General features: G+C 40.3%; 1 protein-coding gene across 1 annotated transcript in view; it reads left to right on the top strand.

The window, feature by feature from the left end:
- CNTNAP2 (contactin associated protein 2) overlaps positions 1 to 26257 on the top strand; it is a gene marked incomplete at its 3' end in the record, with an annotated part of 1307043 nt that overhangs the window by 759702 nt on the left and 521084 nt on the right. The window contains exon 10 of the mRNA XM_081996846.1: positions 284 to 455. Within this exon, the coding sequence (XP_081852972.1) occupies positions 284 to 455 (172 nt within the window). The remainder of the gene's footprint in view (positions 1 to 283; positions 456 to 26257) is intronic.

The following is a 26257-nucleotide window of genomic DNA, read 5'->3' as shown; positions in this document are numbered from 1 at the left end:
GAGAAACAACAATAGTGGGCTGGGGGAGGAGAAGGGTCGCAGAAGACTCCCACCCTGTAGACAAAAATTAATGAGAGAGTCATCAGCTGTACTGTATAAATTCTTGCAAATAGTTAACTTAAATCAATAACATTGCCATGTAACCTAATAACTACATAATATTTCCTTCCCAACTTGCCTTTTTCTTCCCCCTTCTAGAAAACATGTCTTTTCCTGTGAAAAAATACTGACTTGAGTAATGGTATATGAAGTTAATAATGCTCTTTCTTCTGCTGCTCTACAGGGTTTCCTATACAGATGAATGACTCAGATCACTCGCTATTTCAGCATTCATTTCAAGGATGCATGCAGTTTATTCATGTGGATGATCATCTGGTGGATTTGCACGCAGTGGAGCAAGGCCAGCTGGGAAGTTTTGCCAATGTCACCATTGACATGTGTGCCATTATTGACAGGTAAGTTGTGGAGACATCACTGATACTCTGGTACATTGATACATGTCCAGCATATTCTGAAAACACACAGTGATACAGAAAAGGTGGTTCACTGCTAGTGATCATGTCAAGGCAGTCTATCAATTTTAGCAGTGGGAACCATGCTTAGATGACAGATGATGCCTTTAAGTTGTGGATTGTGCAGGGTGCAGTGGAAAGCATTTGTCCAATCTCCCCACTATCAGGCAGAGAAGGAGGTGAAAAGCTCTTGTAAGTCAAATTTAGCCCACAGGTCAATAATATGTCTGCCTTGAATAGAGGGAACTCTCCTGAAAAGTCATGCATTTTATCTGTTTCTTAGATGATTGTTATGGAGATCTTTTTGCAACTAGAAGTTGTGCTTGCTGGCTTCAGTGCCTTCTGGCTTCACTGAATTCCTCAGAGAACTAAAAGAGGTCCACATGCTTGCACAATCGTGCATGGAATAAGTGCTCAAACTTTATTAAAATAATGCTTAGTGGTTTGTTTTTTTCCAGGCTGAGAAGACTAATTCAGAATTATGGTAGGCTTTTTCTTTGCATCCTACCTTTTCAACCACTTACACTTGTTAATTTCTGCTGCTCCTGATTAATAGTTTCTTCTTTGTTGGCCAAAAGGAAAATACTAGGAAAGACAGGCAGCTTGGCTTATCATGAAAATTACCTACATATTAAATCCATTACAAGTCTGCTGGAAAGCTGAAAATGGCTTTTTAGAATTCTGCTTTGAATGAAGCAAAGATTACAAGATCTTAGAACCCTAGAATAATTCAGATAACAAGCAACCACAGGAGTTCACATGGTCTAAGCCCCACTCAAGGTAGGGCCAACTTCAGAGCTACATCAGGTTGCTTAGGGCCACATCCAGTCAAGTTTTGACTGTCTCCAAGGATGAAGATTCCACAGGCTGAATGACTCTGGATATCATCAGCAAAGATCTACATAGTTACAGTAAAGAAATGCATGTGCTTTCAATTTCCTACTGTTAAGAGAATCTCAGAGAGATAAATGCTACTGTGAAAAAACGAAATATGGCATACTACTCTGGTCTCGCAAAATGCCTTCTCTTCCTGAAATGCAGACATCAGTTTGCACTAAACAAGTTGTGGTGGGTTGACCGTGGCCAGCAGCCAAATACCCACCCTACCATTTGCTCACTCCTTTCTCCAGGGAGATGGGGAGAAAAATAGAAGGAAGGCAAAAAGACTTGTGGCTTAAGATGACAGTTTAGTAAGAATGGCATCCTAATAAGAAAAGCAAAAGCTGCACATGCAAGGAAAGCAACAAGAGGAATTCATTCACTACTTCGCATCAGCAGGCAGATGTCCAGCTGCTTCCTGGGAAGCAGGGCCTCAGTACGTGTAACGGCTGTTCAGGAAGAGAAACTCCATAACCCTAAACATCCCCCTTCTCCATTCCCTGAGTTTTTATTGCTGAGCGTGATGTTGTATAGTGTGGGAAAGTCCTATGGTCAGCTTGGGTCAGCTCTCCCAGCTGTGTCCCCTCCTAACCTCTTGCCCACCCCCATTCTCCTGGCCTTTTTGGGGGAGGGTGTGGAGAGAAAGCCTTGCTGCTGTACGAGCCTTCTTCAGCAGCAGCCAGAACAGTGGCGTTACTAACTGGGAAACACAGCACAATACTGGCTGCTATGAGGAAGATTAACTTAGTAACTTCGTCCCAGCCAGACCCAGTATACCGGTTTTGTAATGTCGGTGTTAAGGAGCATGCTTTGTGGCATACCAGTGAGTTGTTCTGGCATGTCAGGCCACTTCAGCTGCTTCTGAAGGACCTGTTGAGGGTTGAAGTCACAGTGAAAAGAGGAAGTGAAGAGCTGCTGTCAATAGAGAAGTTGTTTGTTCTGTCTCCTCACATACAACAGAAAATAGAAAGGCCTCCTGTGGTTAGTATTTGGTAGTTTGAATTGCTTAGTTTTATTTTGAATTTTTATTTTGGAAATGTAAACTGACTTGGAAGAAAGGATGTGAAGATACGTCTAATTAAGTCTGCTTTTTCCCCAGTGGGTAAATGTAAGCTTATGTGACAGTTTGTACTGATCCCACTTATGCCAGTGTCTATTAGAAATAATTCGATCGTCATAGTGAAGTTAATCAGAATTAGGCTTTTGCATTGTATTACAGTGTAATTACCATTAACTTACAATGTAAGTTCATTAGATTCAGAATTTTACAATGCATTCTTGAAAAATAAGAGTTAAAGCTTCCTATATGTCCAAGGAGCTTACTTTTGAAATGAACTTCATATAGAAGTTACTATTTATAGGTATTTCTTTTTATAACATATGATAACATATATTCAAATATTTTATATATAATATAATGCCATATGCCATACCTGATATTATATGAAATACCTTTACCATATTAAAATGTTATTATGCATTATATATTTACTATATGTTATATATAACATTTGTGTTTATAATATATTTTAATATATATAACACTGGTTTATACATGTTTATGTATGTATATTTTCTTTATATAAGAAAACGTATTTTCACTCTGTTTCTCTCCTCTGCCACCTTGGACCTTGATAAAACCATATGTTGTATATTTATGCTTTCTAAGCAGTGGAAGACTATGCTGCAAGCAGAGTAACAATTGTATAATCAGAGGAAATTAGAATAGTATCCAAATAATTTTCTTGGGGTTGGTTTTAGCTTTTTTATGGATTGAGATGTAACCTAGTTTGTTGTTTCCCCATGATCAAGTTTATTTCTTTGTAATTTGCACTTTAAAACAAACCCTTTGACTAAGAAGTAATAATGCCAAGTTTTAGATCTGACTAGATTTTCATGGCTGTCTTATTAACATCTGCAAATAGTAAGACTTTACAAACACTTCTGTTACAATATACCACTATATATCATTTTTATATGTGGTTTTCTTTTAAAGGGTCCAAGCACCATGTGTGCTATGTATTTGCTTAATTTCATTTCCTTTGAAATGGGAAAATACTTGTGACTGTGATACTGGGATCTTCTTGCTTTGTTAAACTTGTTTGGCTCTGAATCATAAAGGCTTCCATCATCATCAACGTGGAAATTGCTTTCATAGCCACACTTCAGTGAAGACCCCCACTAGGCAAAAAGATAAACTGTCACATTGAATTATTCTTACTGCAGACTTCAGCCATTTGTTTGGGGGAAAAAATGTGAAGTTGTGAGTGAATAGTAAGGAGGGGACAGTTTTCTCTGTAAGGACATGAGAAAAGGTACTGAGGGTGGCAAGTTCTGATGTTGCACCAACCTGGAGGTAACTGCTTCCAAAGTCCCAGGTTCTGCCAAGCTAAACACATGCCCCATACAGAAAGGTTTTCAGGTTTTCTGCATTTTAATTCCAGTATTATTTTAAGACCTTAGAAAAAAAGTTACGTTGGAAATACAAGTGTTGAACCAGTGTCCTTTTATTTTTATTCTTCCCTCCTCACATGAGCATTTTGCTATTGCAAAGACTAAAAACTGATACTTTTCTAAAAGAGAACACCAAAGCTAAGGAACATTCTCTTTTTACCAGTGACCAAATAGTATAAATGCATATAATTTCGTGATGTTATATATATAGTAATGACAGGCATTTAAAATGCTGCTGAGAAAAAATAGTAATCCTTGTTTTGTATCTTAATTAACTTTAATTGTATTAGCAATGGAAGTTGCTTTGTTGTCACAGTGATCAACATGCTATACTGCTTGTGACAGCACAGGTCCCTATATACCTCCTTTAATTATCATTAACAAACTAACTTGTTACAGTCCAGACGGTACAGTTGTACTTTAGGATTTTAGCACAGGACATTGAACAGGAATTATTACTCACAACTAATTTATGCCAGCAGTCTCAGAGAATTCTAAAGCTTGTCTGACTTTGTTGTGGCTAGAATTATGGTTTTAATCACAAAATCACAATGAGGAGATATTAAAATGATTTCAAAATGTAGTGTCCAATCTGTCATTGTAGATGCGGAACATATGCCAATTTTAATGAAAATCTCTGTGTATGATAAGAGGTGAAATGACAGAAATGGGGGAAAAAATGCAGTACCAAAAATCTTCATGTAGCTGCTTCTAGTGTTTTACGAATGTGTAAACTGTGTCATTCCCTCTGTAACACAGTGAGATGAATTTGATGCCAATTTTTAATAATAATTTAATGTTAAAGAACTAATGTAAGTAATCATATATGTGCGGCAGAACATTTCTGGGTGATTATTGCTCACCTGCTGTGATGATACACTCTGTATGACATAGTGCCAGCATTCGGCTTTAATCCCATACAGCTGCATTTTCTAAACTATGTGATTGCCAATCAAAATTTGAAATAATTCATTTAAACAACAAAACACAGCAAGCATATTGGTGCATGAAAATGTCCACAATGTAACTGGCAGCAAGAGAGAATTTCTTTGGAGTTAAAAATCATCATTGCAAATAGTCTTAATTCCTCACTTCTGGCTCTTTACATGGTCTTTAGGCTTCTGGCCTTCCTCTCTGTTCTCTCCCTCCCTCTGCCAGTGCACCAATTTTGGAACCATACAAAATTTTGATGTGGAAATGGAGATGAAAGCTGCCTTTCAACAAGAGAGATTCAAGTGCGTTTACTTCATAATCCATCTCAGTCCAGAAAGGTGACTTTGTAGCCATAAGTTACAGCTCAGATGACAGTGACAGTGCTTTTAATATTGTGGCACTTGTCCGCTATGTACCAGAGTGTGACAACTGCCATATTACTTAACACAGATCAATAGACAGCTGACAGTTTACAAACTTTACAGAGCTGGCCACAAAATAGGAATGGTTTAATTACCTTTCTCTTCATACTATATCTTAGTTTTCAGCTAGAATTTTTCTTACTATGAAAAAAATCTCCATTCTCTCACATTAAAAGAAAAAAGGGGAAAACACTGTAAAAACAGGGAAAAAGGAGGCCTGAGAAACACAAGCAAATTGAAGGATTATGTTTTTCCATGTGTTCACAAACTTCCTCCCTTGCATGCAGCCGAAAAATTTGGATAACTTCCAAAACTTGAGTATTGCAAGTGAGTCCAGTGAGAATTATATATGTTATTTTACAGGTAAGATACTGATATAATCGTAGTTGCTCAAATGAAGATGTCTGTGCAGCACTTTGGTGCAACAAATTGGCTGGACCTTCCAGCTGTCACAGAAGAGAGCTCCACAAGACAGCAACACAAGTGCAAGTTTTTTAAATACCCTTTTGGGCCAGCAGGCTACACAAGTGAATTGTTATGAGCTGGTTTCATCACTTCAAATGAACCTTACTTAGGGATTTTGTATGTTTTGGTGGTGATAATAGCAGCGGCTTTATTATAAACTTCCCTCAGAAAAGTATTTTTAACTTGATTCTTCTTTGTCTAAGATGACACTGCTCCTTTCCAATCTTGCAAGAGGGACATAATCTTATGTTAGATGGAACTGTGCCATGTCCTTGAGTTCTACAGTAAAGGAAAATCAAGTTCTTTCCAAATAGTAGTTTTTAAAATATGGTAAAAATGCCCATTCTAGGTCAATATGAAATAATTTAATGTAAGCTGCACATGGAAATAATATATGATGTTGATTATGATTCAAATAGTCATAATTCTTTGCAAAGAACTAATTTAATCAAGTAAAATCTGAAGTGGACAAAGAAGAGGAAGGGCACAGTTTCTGTTGTAAGAGGGTCATTTTACAGAATGCTTATTGCATTAATTGTGTTAGTAAAGCTAGGAAATACCTTGAGGAGTGTTGTGGTTTAGCCCCAGCCAGCACCTAAGCCCCAGGCAGCTGCTCGCTCACTCCCCTACAGCAGGATGGGGGAGAGAATCGGAAGAGTAAAAGTGAGGAAGCCCAAGGTTTGAGATAAAGACAGTTTAACAGGTAAAGCAAAAGCCGCGCACACAAGCAGAGCAAAACAAGGAATTCATTCACCACTCCCCATGGGCAGGCAGGTGTTCAGCCATCCCCAGGGAAACAGGGCTGCATCACGCGTAATGGTTTCTTGGGAAGACAGATGCCATCACTCCAAATGTTCCTCCACCTCCCCCCTTCTTCTCCGTCCTAGCTTTATATACAGAACATGACATCTTATGGTGTGGTATATCCCTTTGGCCAGCCTGGGTCAGCTCTCCTGGCTGTGACCCCTCCCAGCTCCCCGTGCACCCCCAGCCTTCTTGCTGGCAGGCCAGCACGAGAAGCTGGACTGTCCTTGACTACTTAGCAACAGCTCAGAACATCAGCACGTTATGAACATTTTCTCATCCCAAATCCAAAATACAGCCTCACACTAGCTTCTGTGAAGAAAATTCAGTCTATCCTGGCTGAAATCAGAACAAGGAGGAAAAAAACAATATTTTTTTCAGAGGTTTATGATTCATCACCATTGCACTCTGTCTGAGGATAGGTGATTGGAATACATTAAAGTATTACTTGCTTAAATGCTAAAAAGTGTTAATTTACAGAATTTGAAACGGAAGTATGTGCAGAGTACCAACATGTGAAGTGGATGTAAATGTTTTTCCACGGAATGGTGAGAGAAAGAATATACTTACTTTCTTCTCTGTAGTTTTCAGCAAGCACTAATCACCTTAGAGTCTGGATGATGGAGCTTAAAAACTGCCAAAAGAGAAGATTATGCTCATAAAGTCGTGGAAGCTTACAAAAAAAAAAAAAACCACAACACCAAGGGATGGAGTAGGACTGCATGGACAGAAGACAGAAAACGGCTGAGATTCCATGTGGAACAGAGACTGTTAAATAACTTAATAGAGTAATCAGTAGTTGTTTAAGCAATTTAGAATAGCTTGAAATGCAGATGGTTTGAACATTATTCTATGCTTATGCCTTTGCCATGTTTTAGGTTTTTTTCTTTATTTACTTTAATTACACAGGTTACAATAGTCAATAGCACTCTTATGAGACTCTGAAGTAACTGTGTGGGTTATGTATCATCTTGTAGCTAGATGCCTAAACATTTTGAAATCTTCAAAATCCTCAGTTGTTCTTTGTCTTGTATTTAATCCTAGATAAACTCCACAGAGAGAGGAAAAAATCTTTCATTTTAACCTTAATAAATATTAATCCATCTTTCTATTATGAAAAATGTATACTCCTAAAATAATTTTCTACAGCAAGAGGAACATTTGTTCATGACAAATACTTGTTCTTGCTAAAACAAAAGCTAGTACAGTAAACATTTCGGTATCTTTCTGAGGAGGAGGAGAATGTAAAGCTGATAGCAAAGAGGGGTGGTCCCTGGGCTGCAGGGCTGGTCCATGCCATCGCCTGAGAGAAGAGTAACACCACTGGGCTTGCGCGTGGGAGCTGACTGGCAGAGGACACGTCAGGGAAGCCCAGCAGCTGTGCCCAATGCATGGCCACCAAGGGCAGGGACAGCCCCCTGGGCCTCCTGGGCACAGGGACTGCGTCGGGGCCAGCACCCCAGAGGCCTTCCTCCAAAGGATGCTGGGCAGAGAGTGGTGGGTGGGGCTGTGCATGGGGGTCCCTCTCACCCCCATGTCACAGTGCCACCACCCAGCAATGCAGCCGTCACAAGGCCCTGGGGAAGGATAAAAGGGAGCATCCTCCTGTGTCCCATTGCCAGAGCTGGACCAGGGGCAGCACAAAGACATCTGAGAGGAAGTTCTTGAGGAGCTGGTGGAATTCCGTGCAGGGGACTGAGGGAGGAAGACTGGAGGAGGCTGGTTGAGGCTGTTGGAGGTTCTCCACTGCAAGGCCAACTCCCAGAAGGACCACCTTCAAAGCTCATCTGAGGGAGGGAAATCCTTTTCAGCTGGATATCAGTGGCAAGACCAAGGGAATGCCTTCTTGAGGGCCACTGTGGAGGTAGCCATCCCCATCCCCTGTGGAGCCAGTGGCAGTAGCTGGAAGAAATAGGATGCAGAGATGTTGCTACGGTTCCCTGTGCTTTGCAGTATCCACTGGTGCCCTGCCAGGTGCAGGAAGGATTCTTGCCCCCAAGGTCAATCAGTCTGGGGGCATTTGGCCACTCTCAGAAGCCCCTGAGATGGCTCCAGGTTGAGGGAGAAGAGGGCTTGGGCATCTCCTGGGAGGCGTGACCAGCCTGTGCGATGAGGACGCAGGTCATGCTCACATGCTCAGGGAACAGCCGATCGCCAGCTCTGTCTGGGGTCAGGAAGGAATTTTCCCCCGGGGCAGATCGGCACTGGTCCCCGGGGTTTTTTTACCTTCCTCTGCAACACTGAGCATGACCACTTGTCAGGGCTCCTCTAGTCCATTTTGGCTAGGTTACTGCCTGCTGCTCATGCACCATACAGATGGCCTCTCGTGCCCTGCAGCTGGAGGGAGGAAGGCTTTTTTCCCCAGTGGTGGGCTACCAAGTGTCCCCGGGGGTTTTTGCCTTCCTCTGCAGCACTGAGCACAGCCAGGGCTCCTTTGGGCCATTTTGGCGAGGTGCCTGCTGCTCCTGCTCCACGACAGTGGCCCTTGTGCCCCACATCTTGGGGGAGGAACCTTTCTAGACTCCCAAGGTGGCCCCAGGGGTTGCATCTTTTCCTCTGTAGCACTGAGCACAGCTCCTTGCCCAGGCTCCTCTGGGCCCTTTCGGCTCGGTTCTTGCTGGCTGCTCGGGCCCCTCCAAGGCACCACTCGTGCCCTGGCTCTCTCTGGATCTCTTGCCCAGTGCAAGTTGGGAGCGGGAGCGAGCTCTGCTTCTCCCTTGACTCAATTTCCTCAGGGGTTCTTGCTTGTGCAGAACAGCCTGTGCTTGGAAGGCCTCCAGGCTGCTGCCCCATCCGGAGCTGCCACTTCTCAGCTCTCCCCGCGTGCGATACAGGCACAGGGCAGGCACGAGAGCGCTTGTCAGGCATCGCTGGCCAAGGAGCACAGCGGAACAAGTTTTGGAAGGCAGAAAGTGTGCTTGTCGTCGATTGTGTTATCCTTTGGGAAGTAGCTCACAGTACCGCACACCTCTTCTTCTTCTACATCTGTGTGTGATCAGTACTGATACTCATTCTTCAAGTTCTCACACTTGAGGAAGCAGTGACTGCATGGTCTGCATTGCTGCTGCTGCTTTCTGTAGCTCTGTGACTTGCCTTTGCCAGGCTGCAAGCGATGTTTTTTCAAGCTAAACCGAAGAACACATCAGCCTGCTCCTGGCTGCACGCGTGCATTGTGCTAATGCTTGTGACCATCAGCTCTGAAAGAAATTCAGAAAAATGAAATAAAATCCTGTTTCCACTTGTAACCTTAGTGATTTGTGTCCTTGAAAGTGATTTTGGGGCTGAAACAATCCTGGCATTTCAGGCAAAAAAAGACTCTCACTGTTACTCGACTCATGGTGAGTGCTGGGAATGGAAAAGGAGTAGAGTAGTGCAGCTGGAAGGAACCTACCATGACCATCTATTCCAACTTCCTGACCACTTCAGGGTTGACCAAAAGTTAAAGCATGGCATTAAGGGCATTGTCCAAACACCTCTTATACGCTGACAAGCATGGGGCAACATCCACTTCTCCGGGAATCCTGTTCCAGGGTTTGACCACCTTCTCAGTAAAGAAAATGTTTCCTCATGTCAAGTCCAAACCTCCCCTAATGGGTGCAGATTTGAGCCATTCTCACGTGTCCTGGCACTGGGTACCAGGGAGAACTCAGCACCTCCCACTCTACTTTGCCTCCTCAGGAAGCTGGAAAGAGCAGTCACCCCTCAAGCCTCCTTCTCTCCAAACTAGGTAAACCCCACGTCCTCAACCACTCCTCAGAGGACATGGCTTCCAGCCGCTTTGCCAGCTTTCTTGCCATTCTTGGGATGCATTCAAGTACCTTAACATAATTTTAAATTGTGGGGCCCAATTTACAGGATTGTATTCCTGAACCGTGATCCCCCACAGTATGGGAATGCAATTAGTGCAGCTATAGTGAATTTCAGGATGTGTCCTTTGCAAAGGAAAAGTATGGTCTTAAAATGCACTGGCTACCAGTTTGTTTTCAAGTGTAACTCAAAGCATAGGTTTTAGCTTCTAAATTCCATGTCATTTGAAATCCTTGCTACTTAAAGACTGTCTTTTTCCTAAAAGCCCTCTGGACAGGGGGTCCTCCTGGCAAGGGAATTAGTCTCTGTTCTCTGCCTGCTGATTCATCGGATCCACATTTGGACACATGCAAGGGCCTGTCTCATCACACTGAGCTTGCATCAAACTGTTGGGATTCTTTAACTGAATAGACATAGTCTGGCAGCTTTCTGCACTCATTGCACCAGTTTTGAAATGAATTACCAAATGTGTGCTAGGAAATTTTTCATAATATCATTTATTAATTTTAAAAAAAAATATAGTTCCTTTGTGTTTGAATAACGTCATCAGTAATTTCAGCAGTATCATCAGGAGCTAACAGTTCTTACTAGCTGTCTCTAGGTAGCTATCCACAGAAGGAGACTAAATTATCATGCCTGGAAGCAGAAGTGCGTGCGTGATCGTACATTCCCATTCCATGCTCATCATAGGTAAGAGTAATCCCAGAGCTGACACGGGATAGCATCCCATTGATTCAGAGATGTTTGAGATTGACTATCGATGAAACCCACTTACTCTTCTTTGTTACTAACAACTCACCTTTAGGTATGGCTGGGAAAACTTTACTTTTTAACCCTTGCAGCTTCAAATCTGACGACCTGCATCAGTCAGCATGGCTCCACATTATACATTTTTATGTTCAGTACATGAGAGAGGAGAGGTTACTGTCACAGAGGCACACACCTACCTACATTTACTAATCTGATAAGATTAGTAGGGCAAGGATTTGAAGAAAAGATGATTAACAGTGGCAAGCTTTTAAAATCTGATTTAAATAACAATAGAAGCTGTTTTGGCAGAACCTCTGTTTTTTTGCTGTCTGCTACCACCTCATTGATATAGGAATACCTTAATCAAATGGAGTAATCTATAATTTATGAAATTCATGACCAAAAGCTTTGTGTGGAAATTCATTTCTTGTTTTCTCTTAAATGCATTAGTTTACTCAGAGGACTTGCTTGAATGTGCAGCTTGTATTACATTCATGCTCAATTATTATTTTATTCTTATCCTCCTGTGGGGAAGATGTGAGCACTGAACAAACATCCACAAAGCTGTCTCTTGGACATGAGATTTATACTCTCACAAGATTAGATGCTAAATATTGACCTGATCCCATATTAACAGTATCTCCCCAGTTACTCATCTGAGTTTTGAAGCCAGACTGCTTTGATACCTCTCCCAAGTCATTCATCACTTAGTGCTTCTCATCAGTTAATAACTGAAAAAGGTAATATGTTATGCAGATTGCATATTTGCATATGATTAAGATATCTTTCTCCTGAACGAATGGTGCTATTCTTCTTCATGAAACTATCACTGTATGAACATTCTCAAAAATAAATAAAAATCAATTGTCATCTCAACTTTAAAGTTTACTAAAATTTTAACCAATGCAAAAAATCATGATGTTGTTTCAAGAACTGTTCATGTGACTACGATTGCTTTTAGCCTTCAAGTAAGGCTAAAATTGCATCATCCTCTCACTTGCATTTATGTTTATTAATGATGGATCTCTCAGTTATGAATATTATTCCTTCTACTCTTTTTTTTTCCTGTTAAAGGAGAATGGATAATCACAATCCAAAGAAACAGGCTGTCTCTGTATGTGTTTTTATTTGATTATATGCTATAATTAATAGGCATGCTAATACCTGATAGATATGACAATACTGTAAGTAGTTATGATATATGCTTTAAATATTTTTTAAATATGGAGACTAGAAGTGAAACAGCTGTAGACATTTCTTTGTGTGTAGTATAACTGTGATTATGACTAGTTTTAAGCCGGCAGCTCTGAGTTTATAATCAGGTGTCAAGCAACCTGTTCATTACAAGTGTATGCATCTAAACTGGAAGACAGCCAATCCTGTTAGTTTACTAGAGTTTCCACTTGATCTCTTAGAAAGAGGTGTTCTTAAAACCATAGAATAACCATTTCATAATCTGGCAACACCTTTCTCTAGTAATAATTTTGATCAAATGCCTGTCTTCGTAAAATACTGAGTCCATCTCTTGTTCATACAGGCAAGCAATAAAATCTCCAGAATAAGTAGCTTGTCTTGCATAAAACGCTGCTACAAATAAGGACTGTTTGCTCTTTGTGGATGGGGTTTGACTTTTAGCAGAAATTGGCTTGGTGTAGAGTTCCTGCTGGATTTACATTCTTTCTTTTTTCAGAAATGATAATAATTTTAAAACTAGTGTATTGAACTCGCTCATGCAGAATATTCATACTGGTGAGAGTCTAAAGAAATTGAGTTACAAGTCTAATAGACTAGAATTAGTCTCATAATAGTTACAGGTTGCTCCTTAAAGCTTGGAAAAATAATAGTTGACAACTATGAAATCACTGGAAATCAATAGTAATAATAATGCCTAGATATGTGCTTTAGGCTTGATACTGTCTCTGTATCTCTCCAGCTTCCTTTTCTCAAAAAGAAGTACTTATGTTGTTGTTTCTGAATTTCTGCTGGTAGAGAGTCTTTTCTAGCAATTAGACTCTTCCAAAAAATGACGTCTGTCCATTGAGGAAGGTATTATTCCATGTTCAATCCATATTTTTCCCAGATACTGATTTCACAGATCTTTCACAGAACAACAGAGTACCGCATAATAATAAATCAAATGTGGTCAAATCCATTTCTTCTACTAGCACATTGAACAAAACAGATTCACCTTACCCGTTTTATGCTTTTCTGTAGCCAGCAATATTAACATTTCTGAGGATCCCAATATTTCTAATGTCTTTATCATGACATCTTCCTTTAAGGAAAATGCAGCTAGAGAAAGACTAAGGCCTAGATTCTTTACAGGATTTATATGTGATAATCCTCACTAACCTTTGTGGCTCTGCCAGTAGGAATGGCATGCACAGTCATGAGGAAGGTACTTCTTGAACTCGGTGTAGCATCTTATGTAGGTTGACATAAGCATCGAAGAGTGGGACTAACCACAGATAAAATACTGAGCAAGGTATTGAGAAGACTTTAGTCTTCTAAGTAATAACTAAATATTCTAAATAATATATTCTAAATAATATATTCTAAATAATAACTAAAGTCAACTTTAGTTGGTGGACCCAGAAGGATTTGACAGGAGGCTAAATGAAGAGAGGCTCAGTTTTTCCATTACTTTTTATGTAAACTCCAGGTGGTGAAGCAGCCAGATCGTGTTTTTCTGTATAACTTTTACTGTAGGCACAAAAAATAGTTTTGGGATCACATGGTAGTTGACCAAGATGACACATAAACTTTGACGTTGAACAGGGATTCGAACTCTGCCTCTTCAGTTCCAGATCAAACTTGTTTTCCAGTAAAGTCAACGTTCCTTTCTACATTATGTTGAATAGATTTTAAGCTATTGCACAAAAAGTTTATTATGATAATTAGGTACTTTAGTATTTGTGACTCTGCAGATTTCTGTCATGCATCAAATTAAAGGCAGGTGGCAATTCTGATGAGAAATTGAGTTAAAATCTAACCAGATTTCTTCTGATAAATTGGAAAGAATAAAACTCCTTGGAGGAATATATGTCAGATACTACTTGCTTAATCCTTTATGCCTTCCTGGAAGGATAGTTTAAATGAACTAGCTAATACAATCCTGTAGGTTTCAGTAAACAGTTCTTCATTCATTCGCTGTAAATGTCACCAATAGATTAGATTATATTAGCTATTTTTAAAGAGGAGAGTACAGAAAGGAAATGAACATTGAACAGAGATCTAAATTAGGAGAGATATGAATAGGATTGGATTTCACCAGAACGAAAATACTTAATCTATGCAGTAAATGTGTTCTTTTTTCCCCGTTTTTTTTTTTATATGTACATATAATATTCTATAAAATATATAATATAGAATATATTATATATATAAGTATAATATAAAAAAGATTAAGTAAACATAAGGAGGGGTCTTACCTGAGTGATCCCCAAAGAAAGTAATTAAAAAATTATTTTTACAAGACCTCTTAATTCAGAGGAATACTTAGTGGAACAATAGCTCATTTAAAACTGTAGAATAAATTTATTTGATGTTTGCTGTTTCAAGGACTTTTTAGGCTGTGAAGTATATCTATCACAAAAAAAGCCTTAGCTATAACTTTTTTTTGCCCAGAAACAGAGTTTTTATATCAATCCTATACTTGAATGTTTGCAATAAAATTTTCACTGGCACTTACTTCTTGCAATTTCTGTTACATAAAACTCATAATTTTCATGAAGAAGATTAAGTTCTGTGGAAGCTACTTATAAAACATCACAACAAGGAAAAAAATGGTGAAAACATGCTTATTAGGATTATGGTTTGTGCTGTTGAAATAGATCTCTCAAATTAAGCCAGTTAGGATAAAATTTTGAAGAATAGCAAAATGGCCCATTATATTACTATGATACACTAAGTAATTCAGACTTTTTAAAAAATGTTATCATCAATAAAGCTGTATCAAATAATGTACATAGTAAGAGCTCTAATGAAGAGATTTATTTATTAGAAAATGCTCAGTGAAGCCAGAGCTTTTCAGAGGTGCTTACTTGTTTCAGTGAGAGTCAAAGTGTGGTCTTCAGTCACACCTGTGGTGGGAACCAGTTCAGTGATCAATTTTCAGACTGTCGGCAGAGGAAGCAGCATAGCATGCAAGGCTCCTCAGCTTCTCCTTCCCTTCTCAGTAGATTATGGTGGGAGCAACAGGTTCCAGTTCCTTTTCAGAGTACTTATGTATCCAGACAGAAATGTCTGCCTGGCCAGGCTGTACTAATTGCCTATGTGGTTGTCCTTTCTTCGTTGCCTAATAAATTGTCCTCTCAGGAAAATGTAGAAGCCCTACAGAAGTATCTTACAGGCCAGCTTCTGCCCACAGACTGTAAGTTGGACCCTGTGGAATATAGTACCCTACGCTAACTGCATACACAATTTTGCGATCTGTGGCATACCTATTAAAAAAACTGCAACAGTATAAACTAGCCTAAGCACAAGGGAAGCCAAGGAAACCTATGTAGGTGGTTTGTTGTTAGGTTTAGGGCAGGGGAGAGAGACAGACTATCATACTGGCTGTCTACTTATTGATTCCTAGGAAAAGCATACATATGATGCGTATACGTTTTACATTGGCAGCAATTTTGGTGTTTCTTTCAGCAGAAGTACCCATCCATTTATACATTCCTATTGCAAAAACAATGCTGGTGAATAAGAAGCTCAGTGTTCCAGTGCCAATGAAATACAACATTTTTCCACTGGATTGAAGAAAGATGACAAGATTTGAAACCCACAGTATAAGTCACTGCCTAGACATGAAAAACATTGTGTGTTTGTAATTGTGCCTAGGATTTGAGAGCCTTTACCACTGCCTGCAAGTGCCCTTAGATCAAGAATTTAAACTGAACTGTCATGGTATAATGAAAGGAGACGTTTTCTCTAAGGTATTATAGACTTCAGACCTATAGAGATACCTTTTGTGCTTTGAAAAAAACATCTGATTCTTACTTCTTGAAAAGATAATTGTTGCTTGTATGTTTGTTGTATTTATCCGTTGCCATACATTCAGCTGATAACATCTCTATTTTTCTGGCATTGCGATACATTTCATTGTTAAGACAGACTTGTTAGAGGGCTGCAGTTAATTTGACTTCAAATTTTATTTTGGCACCTAATAGTTTCTCTATCAATCACAATTGATTAAATCTAGGGGAAAGAATACAGCAGTTTTCATTGACCCTTCTTACCATTTTTCATGTCACAACGTTGCGATTGTTGTGATTAATCTGTATGACACTGTATGGATTTCATATAATCAATGTTAGGAGCTGTTGTAGATCATTGTTCAAAGATTGATTCAAACAAGTTGGTAGAAGGATTTATTTGGTTGATTTATATCAGTCCATCCTTATTCTTTTACAGAGTTAAATAGCAGTCATTTCTAAGGCAACATTGTGAAATGCTATTCAGAAATATCGACTCAACTGTGATTGATAAACTACTGTTTACTATACTGGAATTGCAGGGAAAATGTTTTTGGGTTTTTTTGAGCAGAACTGGTGCATTACATTAAATATTAATTTTGGTTTTCAAAATTTAAATCATTAAATAGCTCCCATTGTGTTGTATGTGTTATTATGACGTTATCATCTAAAGTTATCATCTTAAAGGGAAGATTTGCTTCCATGTTGAAAAACTATGCAAAATTTTCTTTTCTTTGTTCATTTTCAGATAGTTAATGAACAAAACATAAAACGGGAAATTAGTCCTAAGTAAAGAGACTGACTTGTATGTGATATGAGTCAAATAACATGGAACATGATAGATAATTTTAAGGAAAGCCCTTCAATGCTATCTAGCTCTCAGTGATAGATAGCACTATAAATTCTCATTTCCCCCAGCTTTACGTTTTTAAAGGCTTCTGTTTTTTCACTTAAAATGTTTACTTCCTGTGTAGGGTTGTTACTGACCTATCCTCCTGCATTTCTATTAAATGCTGAATAACTTTCAGATCAAATTCCTAAAGCTTATGAGGTTGAAAAGTTGTCTAGACATTTTACAGTTGATGGTGCTAGTCAATTTGTACACATGCACAGGACAGTCTTTGATAGACCTATTAAATTCCTCTTCTGCAAATCAAAGCTGGAAATTCACTGTCAGTTTTAGTGAAGGTAGCTGTTATTTTCACCTGTCTTTTCAGTTTTCTACTGAAGGAAGGATACCAAGCTACAGAGAATTCAGGGGGAAAGAAGAAATCCAACTCCTAAAATGTTTCTTTCCATTTCAACGTGAAAGGCAATATCTATTCTTTTCTCTTTATATCTGGAGCGATTGATCTGCCTTTTCAATATCACAATTTCTACAGTTTTTTACAGTACTATACACCTTAGTTCTGCCTGACTGTTCCTTTGCAGTTGCTCACTAAACTCCAGCAACAGACTAACTCAGTGCTGTTACACAAGCTGACCTTCTCAAAATCATTAATGCAATAAACAAAATCAGTTCTTGCTCAGACTCAGATGCAACACTGTTCATCCTGCACCCTCTCTGAAGGCCTATTTATCTTTTTAAATTATATTTTGTACCAATACTATGATGAGATCTCCCCTGCATGGTATTGTGCCCTTTGTATTAAATATACTCACCTGAAGCATTGCTTAAGGGACCATTACGTATCATTTCTGATCTTTTATTAATACCTCATTGTTTGATTCAGGACTTCTGAGAACAATGACAAGCCTTCAAGCACACTCACTTTCCTCTGGTGGCTCCTTGTTTTCACTCAAGATCAGTCATAATATCAAAAGCTAACTACTCCAATGTGTAGTCAAATAACCCCCTCTGACACATTTGTTTTGTGTGTTTAGTATTGACAGCAGTATTTGGACTTGCCATACTAATTTTTCATACTTAGTATTACATCGGTGGCTGTCAGCATGTTCCAAGCAATTAATGCTTCACTGGTCATATGACAATTATTCAGAAAATGGCAGAAAATAAATGATGACCTTTTCTCTTTGACTGTAACTCAGGCTTCTTCATCTGCTGCATAGTAGCAACCTCATGTATCTTATTTACACAGTCTAACTTCAGCTGTTCTGAAAGACTTTATTTTATTGTTCTGACCTCCTAGAAATGCCTTTATATCTGTCTTATTGTCTCTATCCTGTTTTCAAATTTTATAGAATATATTCTTCTCCATTTCTCATGGCTTAATGTTTTCCTCTCTCTGCTATTGTTTGTTATTTGACTGTGTAGCTATTATTTATCTCGGTGGTACATTTCATAATGCAGTTTGTATGAAATGTGTTCTGCAAAGTATAGTCGCATTGTACCATTTCATAAAACTACACAGTCATTGTCTTTGAATAGTATAATTATGTTTTGAAAGAAGTAAAGTTCCTGATTTGATATGAGTGTATAATGCTACTGTTTGATGTTAGAAATACATTTGAACACACAGAATTTTGTCCTTGAAAAATATGCTCTCTCCTTTTTTAATACTACAAGTCACCTTCATGTATTATTTAAACCTAACAGATGTATACCTATGGGCTCATTTATTTTATTCTACCAAAGTACAAGCAGTAAAGGAAAACACAGTCACTAATCACTGTAATGTGAAATACTTTGTTAAAAGTCTGTGTCTCTGTTGAAATAAGTAATTTGTTACCCTAAAATATGAGAGAGAGAAAAGAAAAGAAATCAAGAAAAAGAAAGAGAGTGAGTAGTGAAGGCATTGGGGAATGTGTAGAACTTTAAAAAGCAAAGTGTTTGCAGGCATAAAAAGCAGAACTGGAACCAGTAAGCAATGCTTGCCAAACAGTTTGAAGGGCTTGAACAGTGTTTTATCTTGTCTAGGCAGTACTGCTATTTGTATTACGGATTTTACTAGTTTTGCTGTAGAAAGTGACAGTGGATTGTAGCTATAGAAATCTCAGGTCAGGGTGAACAGTAAATTGACTTTTTAATAGCTTTTTAAACTGGACAGATATAAGCCACGTAGCTGTTTAAATGATTTAAGCACAAGCTAAATCCTTGGGGCAGAGGGTGGAGTGTTGTACATGGCAAAGAAAAAAGGCTTTCTGCATCAGTGAATCCTATATGATCAATAACTATGTTTGTTTAAGTGAGAAAAAAACCCAAACCCCAAAGCTTGGTCCTGGCCCTCTACCGCACTCTTAAACCATAAAACAGGGAACAAGTTGCTTTATGTAAAACACATTGCAATTTTGTGCATGTCTAAAATAGCCTACTCTGTAAGTCCATGTTGTTCCTGTTACAGTTTTAATTGGGCAGAGCACATGGAAAAATTGTGAGGTCTACATCAAAGAAGAAAGACCTTAGGAGCTCTGGTGCTGATATTTGATGATAAATCTCTCTTTTTTCTGGAAAGACTCTTTAGATCAACTTTTCTACTCTGCCTCAAGAGTAGGTGATTGTTGACAGGGGCTACAAATTGTTTTCTTTGTCATGTTGAATGTGCTTCTAACTGCTAGTTTGGTAATATGAACAGTGGTCATAGAGTATTCATTATCAATTTTCAGCTCCTGTATAAATGAACTCTAAATACTTTTATTATATAGTAAATAAGCTGTAGGCAAATGGTAGGCTTGGGTCAGTAAGATTTCAGCAGGAAAGGCCTTTAAACAGAGAGCAGACAGAAAGGCCACAAACACTATGAAATGAACTTTTTAAAAGGATATCATGTTTTTGCCTCCAGAATGATTGGCAGAAATGAAAATAACAGATTAGTCATATTTATCAGTTTACCTGATAAATATTTGTCAAGATTCTTGAAATGACATTCAGCAAATACTGGATAAAAAGACATGTTAATAGAAATACAGAAAGTGTCATATCTAGCCTATGCATCTATATTTCTAAGGTCCCAGCTACTCTGTCATATTATAAAACATGAGCTCAAATATAAACGTCAACTTGAGGTGGCTTATGTTCATTTTCATAGTTTACTTCTAGCTTGGGGTTCAGAAGACACACAAAAAATTTTTTGACAGATACTGATTATGCTGTCCACTTATCCTCTGGGTCATTATTTTCCTCTCACATTCTGATTATTCAGGACTTTTGCTCTAATTCCTTTAAACTATAGTGGTGTAATTCATAAAGTCACATAAAATGCTGTCTACTAGAATGTACTGATGATGCCATTCAATGGAAAAAGATTCTGATGGGAGTCTGTCATAGGAATATACACAGGTATCTTCATGTGATCTTTGTATAAAACAAGAAAACTTTTAATAAAGTAAAAAGTAACCTACCTGCCATCAGTAGTTTTTAGTGCATGGCATTTTTTTACACAGGACAATTATTCTTTCATTTATCTTGCAGATTGTGAGAACTGTGAATGGCTGATTACCAGAGCAAGTACTTTGATATCCTTCAAGTGCATTAGGATATACGTGGTCATGCTATAGACCCTTCTGTCTTTCCTTCTAAGGTTTTAAATCTGGACCTTTGAAAACCTGAACAGGGATACTATTAATTGAGGACTTTGCTAAATTTTCCAAGACATATCTCCTTAGAATTATAGGCAAATTAAGTCACTCTGTGGGAACCAAACAGAAAAGATTGCCGTAGATTATGGTCAGAACAGTCCATTAAGATCACTTATCTGAAGCACAGAATCACAGAATCACAAAATCACTAAGGTTGGAAAGGACCTTCAAGATCATCAAGTCCAACCATTAATCCAGCGCCACCAGGTTCCCTGAACCATGTCCTGAAGCGCCACATCCACACGTTTTTTGAACACTTCCAGAGATGGCACCTTGCATTGCAGAAGATAAAAAGTTGAATGAATGAATGAATGAATGAATGAATGAATGAATGAATGAATGAATGAATGAATGAATGAATCATCAGTGATACCTTCTACTGTTTTGCTTTTTTTTTCTATTTTTTAAAGACAATCTTCATGTAATAATTTCAAGACATAGAAAGTCTTCTATAACTTCAGATAATTGTACCCTTCAGATAATTGTGGTTAATTTTCTTCACAGTTAAAAGCATGTATCTTATTTCAAGCCTGAATTTGTCTAGCTTCAACTTTGAGCGTTCAGATCTCATTACCACTTCTGTACCTAAAGTAAAAAAAAGTCCTCCTCAAAAATTTCATCATACATACCAGAAGCTTCTGTGAATAAACTAAATAAGTGTAAGTTCTATAGACTGTGGCAAACAGGTGTGATTTCCCAAACTCATATAGTTCTTTCTAACCTTTTCTAATTTGTCCTCCTTTTTTCTTGTTTTTAATGTGAACTTGTAGCCCAGACATATGATTTTTGCCATTACTAGTGAACAGCCACAGGCTTTGTGTTGACCTGACAGTACAGAGTCTCAGGACTTGTCTGGGTTTGCCTTGGCCTGAGCTAGTTGTAGCTTGGTTAATAGTTGCCAGTGGCTACTTGACTGGTGCCTGACCTGGATGGGCTTCAGCTTGGTGAATCCTACAGACAAGTGAAGGGCTGACAGACCCTGAAGTCCACAGGTAACAAACAATAGCCCTTTGCATGACCTGCAGGTATGGGTGGCTGTTGTGCCAGAGAGAGAAAGAGAAAAATGCCAGAGAAAAAGGACTGTAGTTGAAAATGTATAAAAGTAGCCCCAGGGGGCCCTAACACTGATGATGGAGCCCTGCCACCATAAACAGCAGAGTCCTCCCAGCAAGGACCTTATCATAGCTCCTATTCCCTCCATTCTTCTTAAGGAAAACTGAAATTTCATCCTGACATCCCAGACAGATGGGGGGAGGTAAGGATAATGATCAAGAAGAAGGATAGGTACTAGGAAGGTTTGGATAACAAATTTAACTTTATTATTAATGGAAATATTCTGTATTAATTAGACAATTTGAATTATTATACTGTTAAACACGAACTGGACTGACAAGAAATTCTTACCTCCACTTGTAAGATGTGTTCTTTCTTGCTCATGACAAAATTTTGAGTGTGGCAGATGGAACTAGGTACAGGATTTAAGGAAAGGTCTCTCTAATCCTTTACGATTAAGCAAATTGTCTTCTTTTTACAGCCTTCTCCTGTTACACATGCAAGACTCATAAGGCCTTTCTTACATGAAACATCAGTTTTCGAGTTTAAGTTTTATCTGAAGAAATCTAGACTTCGCCATTGCTGGATTCCACACTACTGTCCTTTTAACTAAAGGTTTTATTCAAAGAACTTGCATTTACACGTATTAGAATGTAAACTGTTCAATGAGCTCATTTTACCAAGAGATCTCTGTACATTTTCATAGCATCTTTCCCCAGCAGTTACAAACAGTCGTGTAATCATACAAGTGTATCAACAACATTTTTGTCTAGCTAGATGACCCTTCAAGGAACTTTATGCATTTTGATTTTGAACAGATCCTATTATTGCATAGGTAACAGATCTATCCAGGTCTATCACAGAAGCATTTGAATTGTTAGCTCATCACTTTTTTTGTCATTGCTGGTTTTTTTTTAAAGAATGTCTTGTGTAACTAAGCTAAGCACTTGGCCCTGTATTATGACACCCTCACTTCTGTTAACTATATCTGTGATTCCACAGGAGTTCAATCAGGCTTGCTGAATTTTGGCCTTCCTTGAGCTATATTGACTGGAATATTACCTTTTTTCTTATACACTAGTTGTAGCTCCTATCATGGTTCCTGTCCTTTTTATAGGATTTAGAATCATAGAATCATAAAATAGCTTGAGTTGGAAGGGACCTTTAAAGGTCATCTAGTCCAACCCCCCCACCTGTAATTAGCAGGGACATCTTCAACTAGACCAGGTTGCTCAGAGCCCCATCCAACCTGACCTTGAATGTTGCCAGGGATGGGGCATCTACCACCTCTCTGGGTAACCTGTGCCAGTGTTTCATCATCCTCATTGTGAAAAATTTCTTCCTTATATCTAGTCAAAATCTACCCTCTTTTAGTTTAAAATGCTTACCCCATGTCTTATCGCAACAGGCCCTGCTAAAAAGTCTGTCCCCATTGTTCTTAGAAGCCCCCTTCAGGTACTGAAAGGATGCAATAAGGTCTCCCTGGAGCCTTCTCTTCTCCAGGATGAATAACCGCAGTCTTTCTTCATAGGAGAGGTGTTCCAGTCCTCTGATCATTTTCGTGGCCCTTCTGTGGACCCTCTCCAACAGGTCCATGTCTTCCCTGTGCTGAGGGCTCCAGAGCTGGACACAGTACTACAGGTGGGGTCTCACCAGAGTGGAGTAGAGGGCCAGAATCACCCCCGTTGACCTGCTGTCCACGCTTCTTTTAATGCAGCCCAGGACGTTGTTGGTCTTCTGGGCTATGAGCATACATTGCCGGCTCACGTTCAGCTTTTCATGCACCAGTACCCCCAAGCCCTTCTCAGCAGGGCTGCTCTCAATCCCTTTAACCCCAGCCTGTATTGATACCAGGGGTTGCCCCCACCTAGGTGCAGGACCCTGTACTTGGTCTTGTTGAGCCTCACAAGGTTCACATAGACCCCTTCCTCGTGCTTGTCCAGGTCCCTCTGGATGGCATCCTGTCCCTCAGGCTCGTCAACTGTACCACTCGGTGTCATCTGCAAACTTGTTGAGGGTGCACTTGATCCCACTGTCTAGGTCATTGATGAAGATATTAAACAAACCCGAGGGACACCACTCGTCACCAGTCTCCATCTGGACATTGAGCCATTGACCACTACCCTCTGGATGTGATCATCCAACCAATTCCTCATCTACCAAATAGTCCACCCATCATATCCTTACCTCTCCAATTTAGAGAGAAGGATGTTATAGGGGACCGTATCAAAGGCCTTACAGAAGTCCAGATAGATGACATCTGTAGCTCTTCCCTTGTCTACTGATGTGGTCACTCCATCATAGAAGGCCACTAGGTTGGTCAGGCAGGACTTGCCCTTGGTGAAGCCATGCTGGCTGTCTCGAATCACCTCCCTGTCTTCCATGTGCCTTAGCATAGCTTCTAGGAGGATCTCTTCCATGATCTTCCCAGGCACAGAGGTGAAGCTGCCAGGTCGGTACTTCCCAGGGTCCTCCTTGCTACCTCACATGCGTTGGTGACCAGGAGGTCCAGTATCGCGTCCCTGCTGGTAGGGCTGTCTACTACCTGGCATAGGAAGTAATCCTTCATGCACTCCAGGAGTCTCCTGGATTGCCTGCAGCTCACCGTGCTACTTTTCCAGGAGATGTCACGGTGGTTGAGGTTCCCCCAGCAGGACAAGAACCTTGCGAGCGTGATGCCTCCTGTAGCTGGAGTAGGAAGGCTTCATCAGTAGACTCCCCTTGATCGGGCGGCCTGTAGTAGACACCAACCACAAGGTTCCTTTTGTTGCCCTGGTCCTTGATTCTTACCCATAAGCTTTCAACTTGCTCATGACTATTCTTCAGAGACAGCTCTTCACACTCTATCCATGTCTTGACATAGAAGGCGATGCCTCCAGCCTTCCTTCCTCACCTGTCCCTTCTGAACAGCCTGTAGCCATCGATAGCTTCAGTCCAGTCATGCAATTTGTCCCACCAAGTTTCAGCAATGGCAACCAGGTCATAGCTTTCTAGCAGCACGGTGGCTTCCAGGTCCTCCTGTTTGATGCGCATGCTGCATGCACTGGTATAGAAGGCACTTCAACTGGGCTGTTGACCATGTCACCCTCTTAGAGGAGCACCCTTTAGTTCCTCTGAGGTCTTTCGCTGGTGCAACAGGCTGAGGGGCCTTGCTAGCATCCCACCCCTCTAACCTTGGCATGTCATCCCACAGCTTGTCATGGGTAAACCTGGCATTATCCCACTCCCCCTTCAAGTCTAGCTTGCGAGCAAAGACCCTCTTCCCCCTTTGAGAAAGGTTAATCCCATCTGATGCCAGCAAGCCAGGTGCTGTGTAGGCCATCCCCTTATTGGCCTTCGGTTCCCTTCAGAAGGGAGTCGCCTATGACAATGACCTGTCTTTTTTGGTTTCTGGAAGCAATTTTGATGCAGGGTGTAGGCTGACTCAACCTCCAAGCCAGATGAACCATCATCCTTGTTATTGCTCAGTTCCACTTGCAGAGCCTCATGGCTATTCTGCCAGGGCACCTGGGAAGGGGGGTAGTCACAGAGGAGACACACCTGCTGCGCCAGCCAGGAACTTTTCGCCATTGCCCCTGTCCCTTAAGTCACTGTGTTCAGCCAGGTGGAGAGAGGACAGGGAATCCTCTGTATTGTGCATCCTGTCTGCCTGCTGGGCCTGTCTCAGGGAAGGTAGGGTGCAATTCCAGAAGTCTGTCTCTCTCTCACTCCTCCGATACTCCTCAACCTACTCATCTCCTCTCGGAGCTCTATCACTAAGCAGAGGAGTTCCTCTACCTGGGTGCACCTCCCGCAGGTGTGCTCACTGCTGCTGTGATAAGCTGGTATAATATATATAATATAATGTATAATGTATAATGTATATAATATATGCTAGACTGGTATTAGAGAAGGGCACACCCTGCAGCCTGACACTGGGGTGGCAGCATGGTCCCACTGGAGCTATGTCTGGGAAGCTGTGCTGGTGGTGGGTGGGTGCAGAGCTTAGAGATGTCATGGCTTTCTGCCGAGTGGATACCATTGCTCCCTGGTTGAGCTGGCAGAGCTTCAGAGCTTCAGCGCACTGCCTTGCCACACCCTGGTCGCTAGTGCTCCCTAAGGGCTTCTTTCATACACAGGGAGAGGGCTTGGCTGCTGTTGCTTCTGGCTCCTCTGAGATCTCCTCAGCCTCAGTCACATGAGCTGCGGGCTCCTGGTGGTTCTCTTGGATCCCTCTGAGGTTCCCCCGCTTAGGGAAATGCCCCTGTGCACTGCCCTACAGCGCTCTGCTGTGGATGGTACCATCACCGTAGCTTCGCACCTCAGCAACGTAACACAGGCTGTCTTCTCTCCCACCAGTTTTGCAAGCATCCTGACACTTTCCAGCACCATTTTCCTGCATTCCTTGGAAGTGACCTGTGATGTGAAGTGCAGACTATCTCTTGCCACTTACCCTAGAAAATCTTGCCAATTCTTGCTGTTCATTTAGACATGTTCATACTTTTCTTCCCAGTTTGGAAAACAGGCCTTATTAAGTCACAGTGTCTACTTATGTTACTGGTTGGGTGTTGTGGTTTAACTCCAGTCAGCTACTAAGCACCATGCAGCCTCTCACTCACTCCCCCATGGTAGGACAGGGGAGAGAATCAGAAGAGTAAAAGTGAGGAAGCCCAAGGTTTGAGATAAAGACAGTTTA

The sequence above is a fragment of the Phaethon aethereus genome (genome assembly GCF_964289735.1).
Source record: "Phaethon aethereus genome assembly, chromosome: 2".
NCBI classification, from domain to species: Eukaryota; Metazoa; Chordata; class Aves; order Phaethontiformes; family Phaethontidae; genus Phaethon; species Phaethon aethereus.
This window is presented reverse-complemented; position numbering and strand designations above follow the sequence as displayed.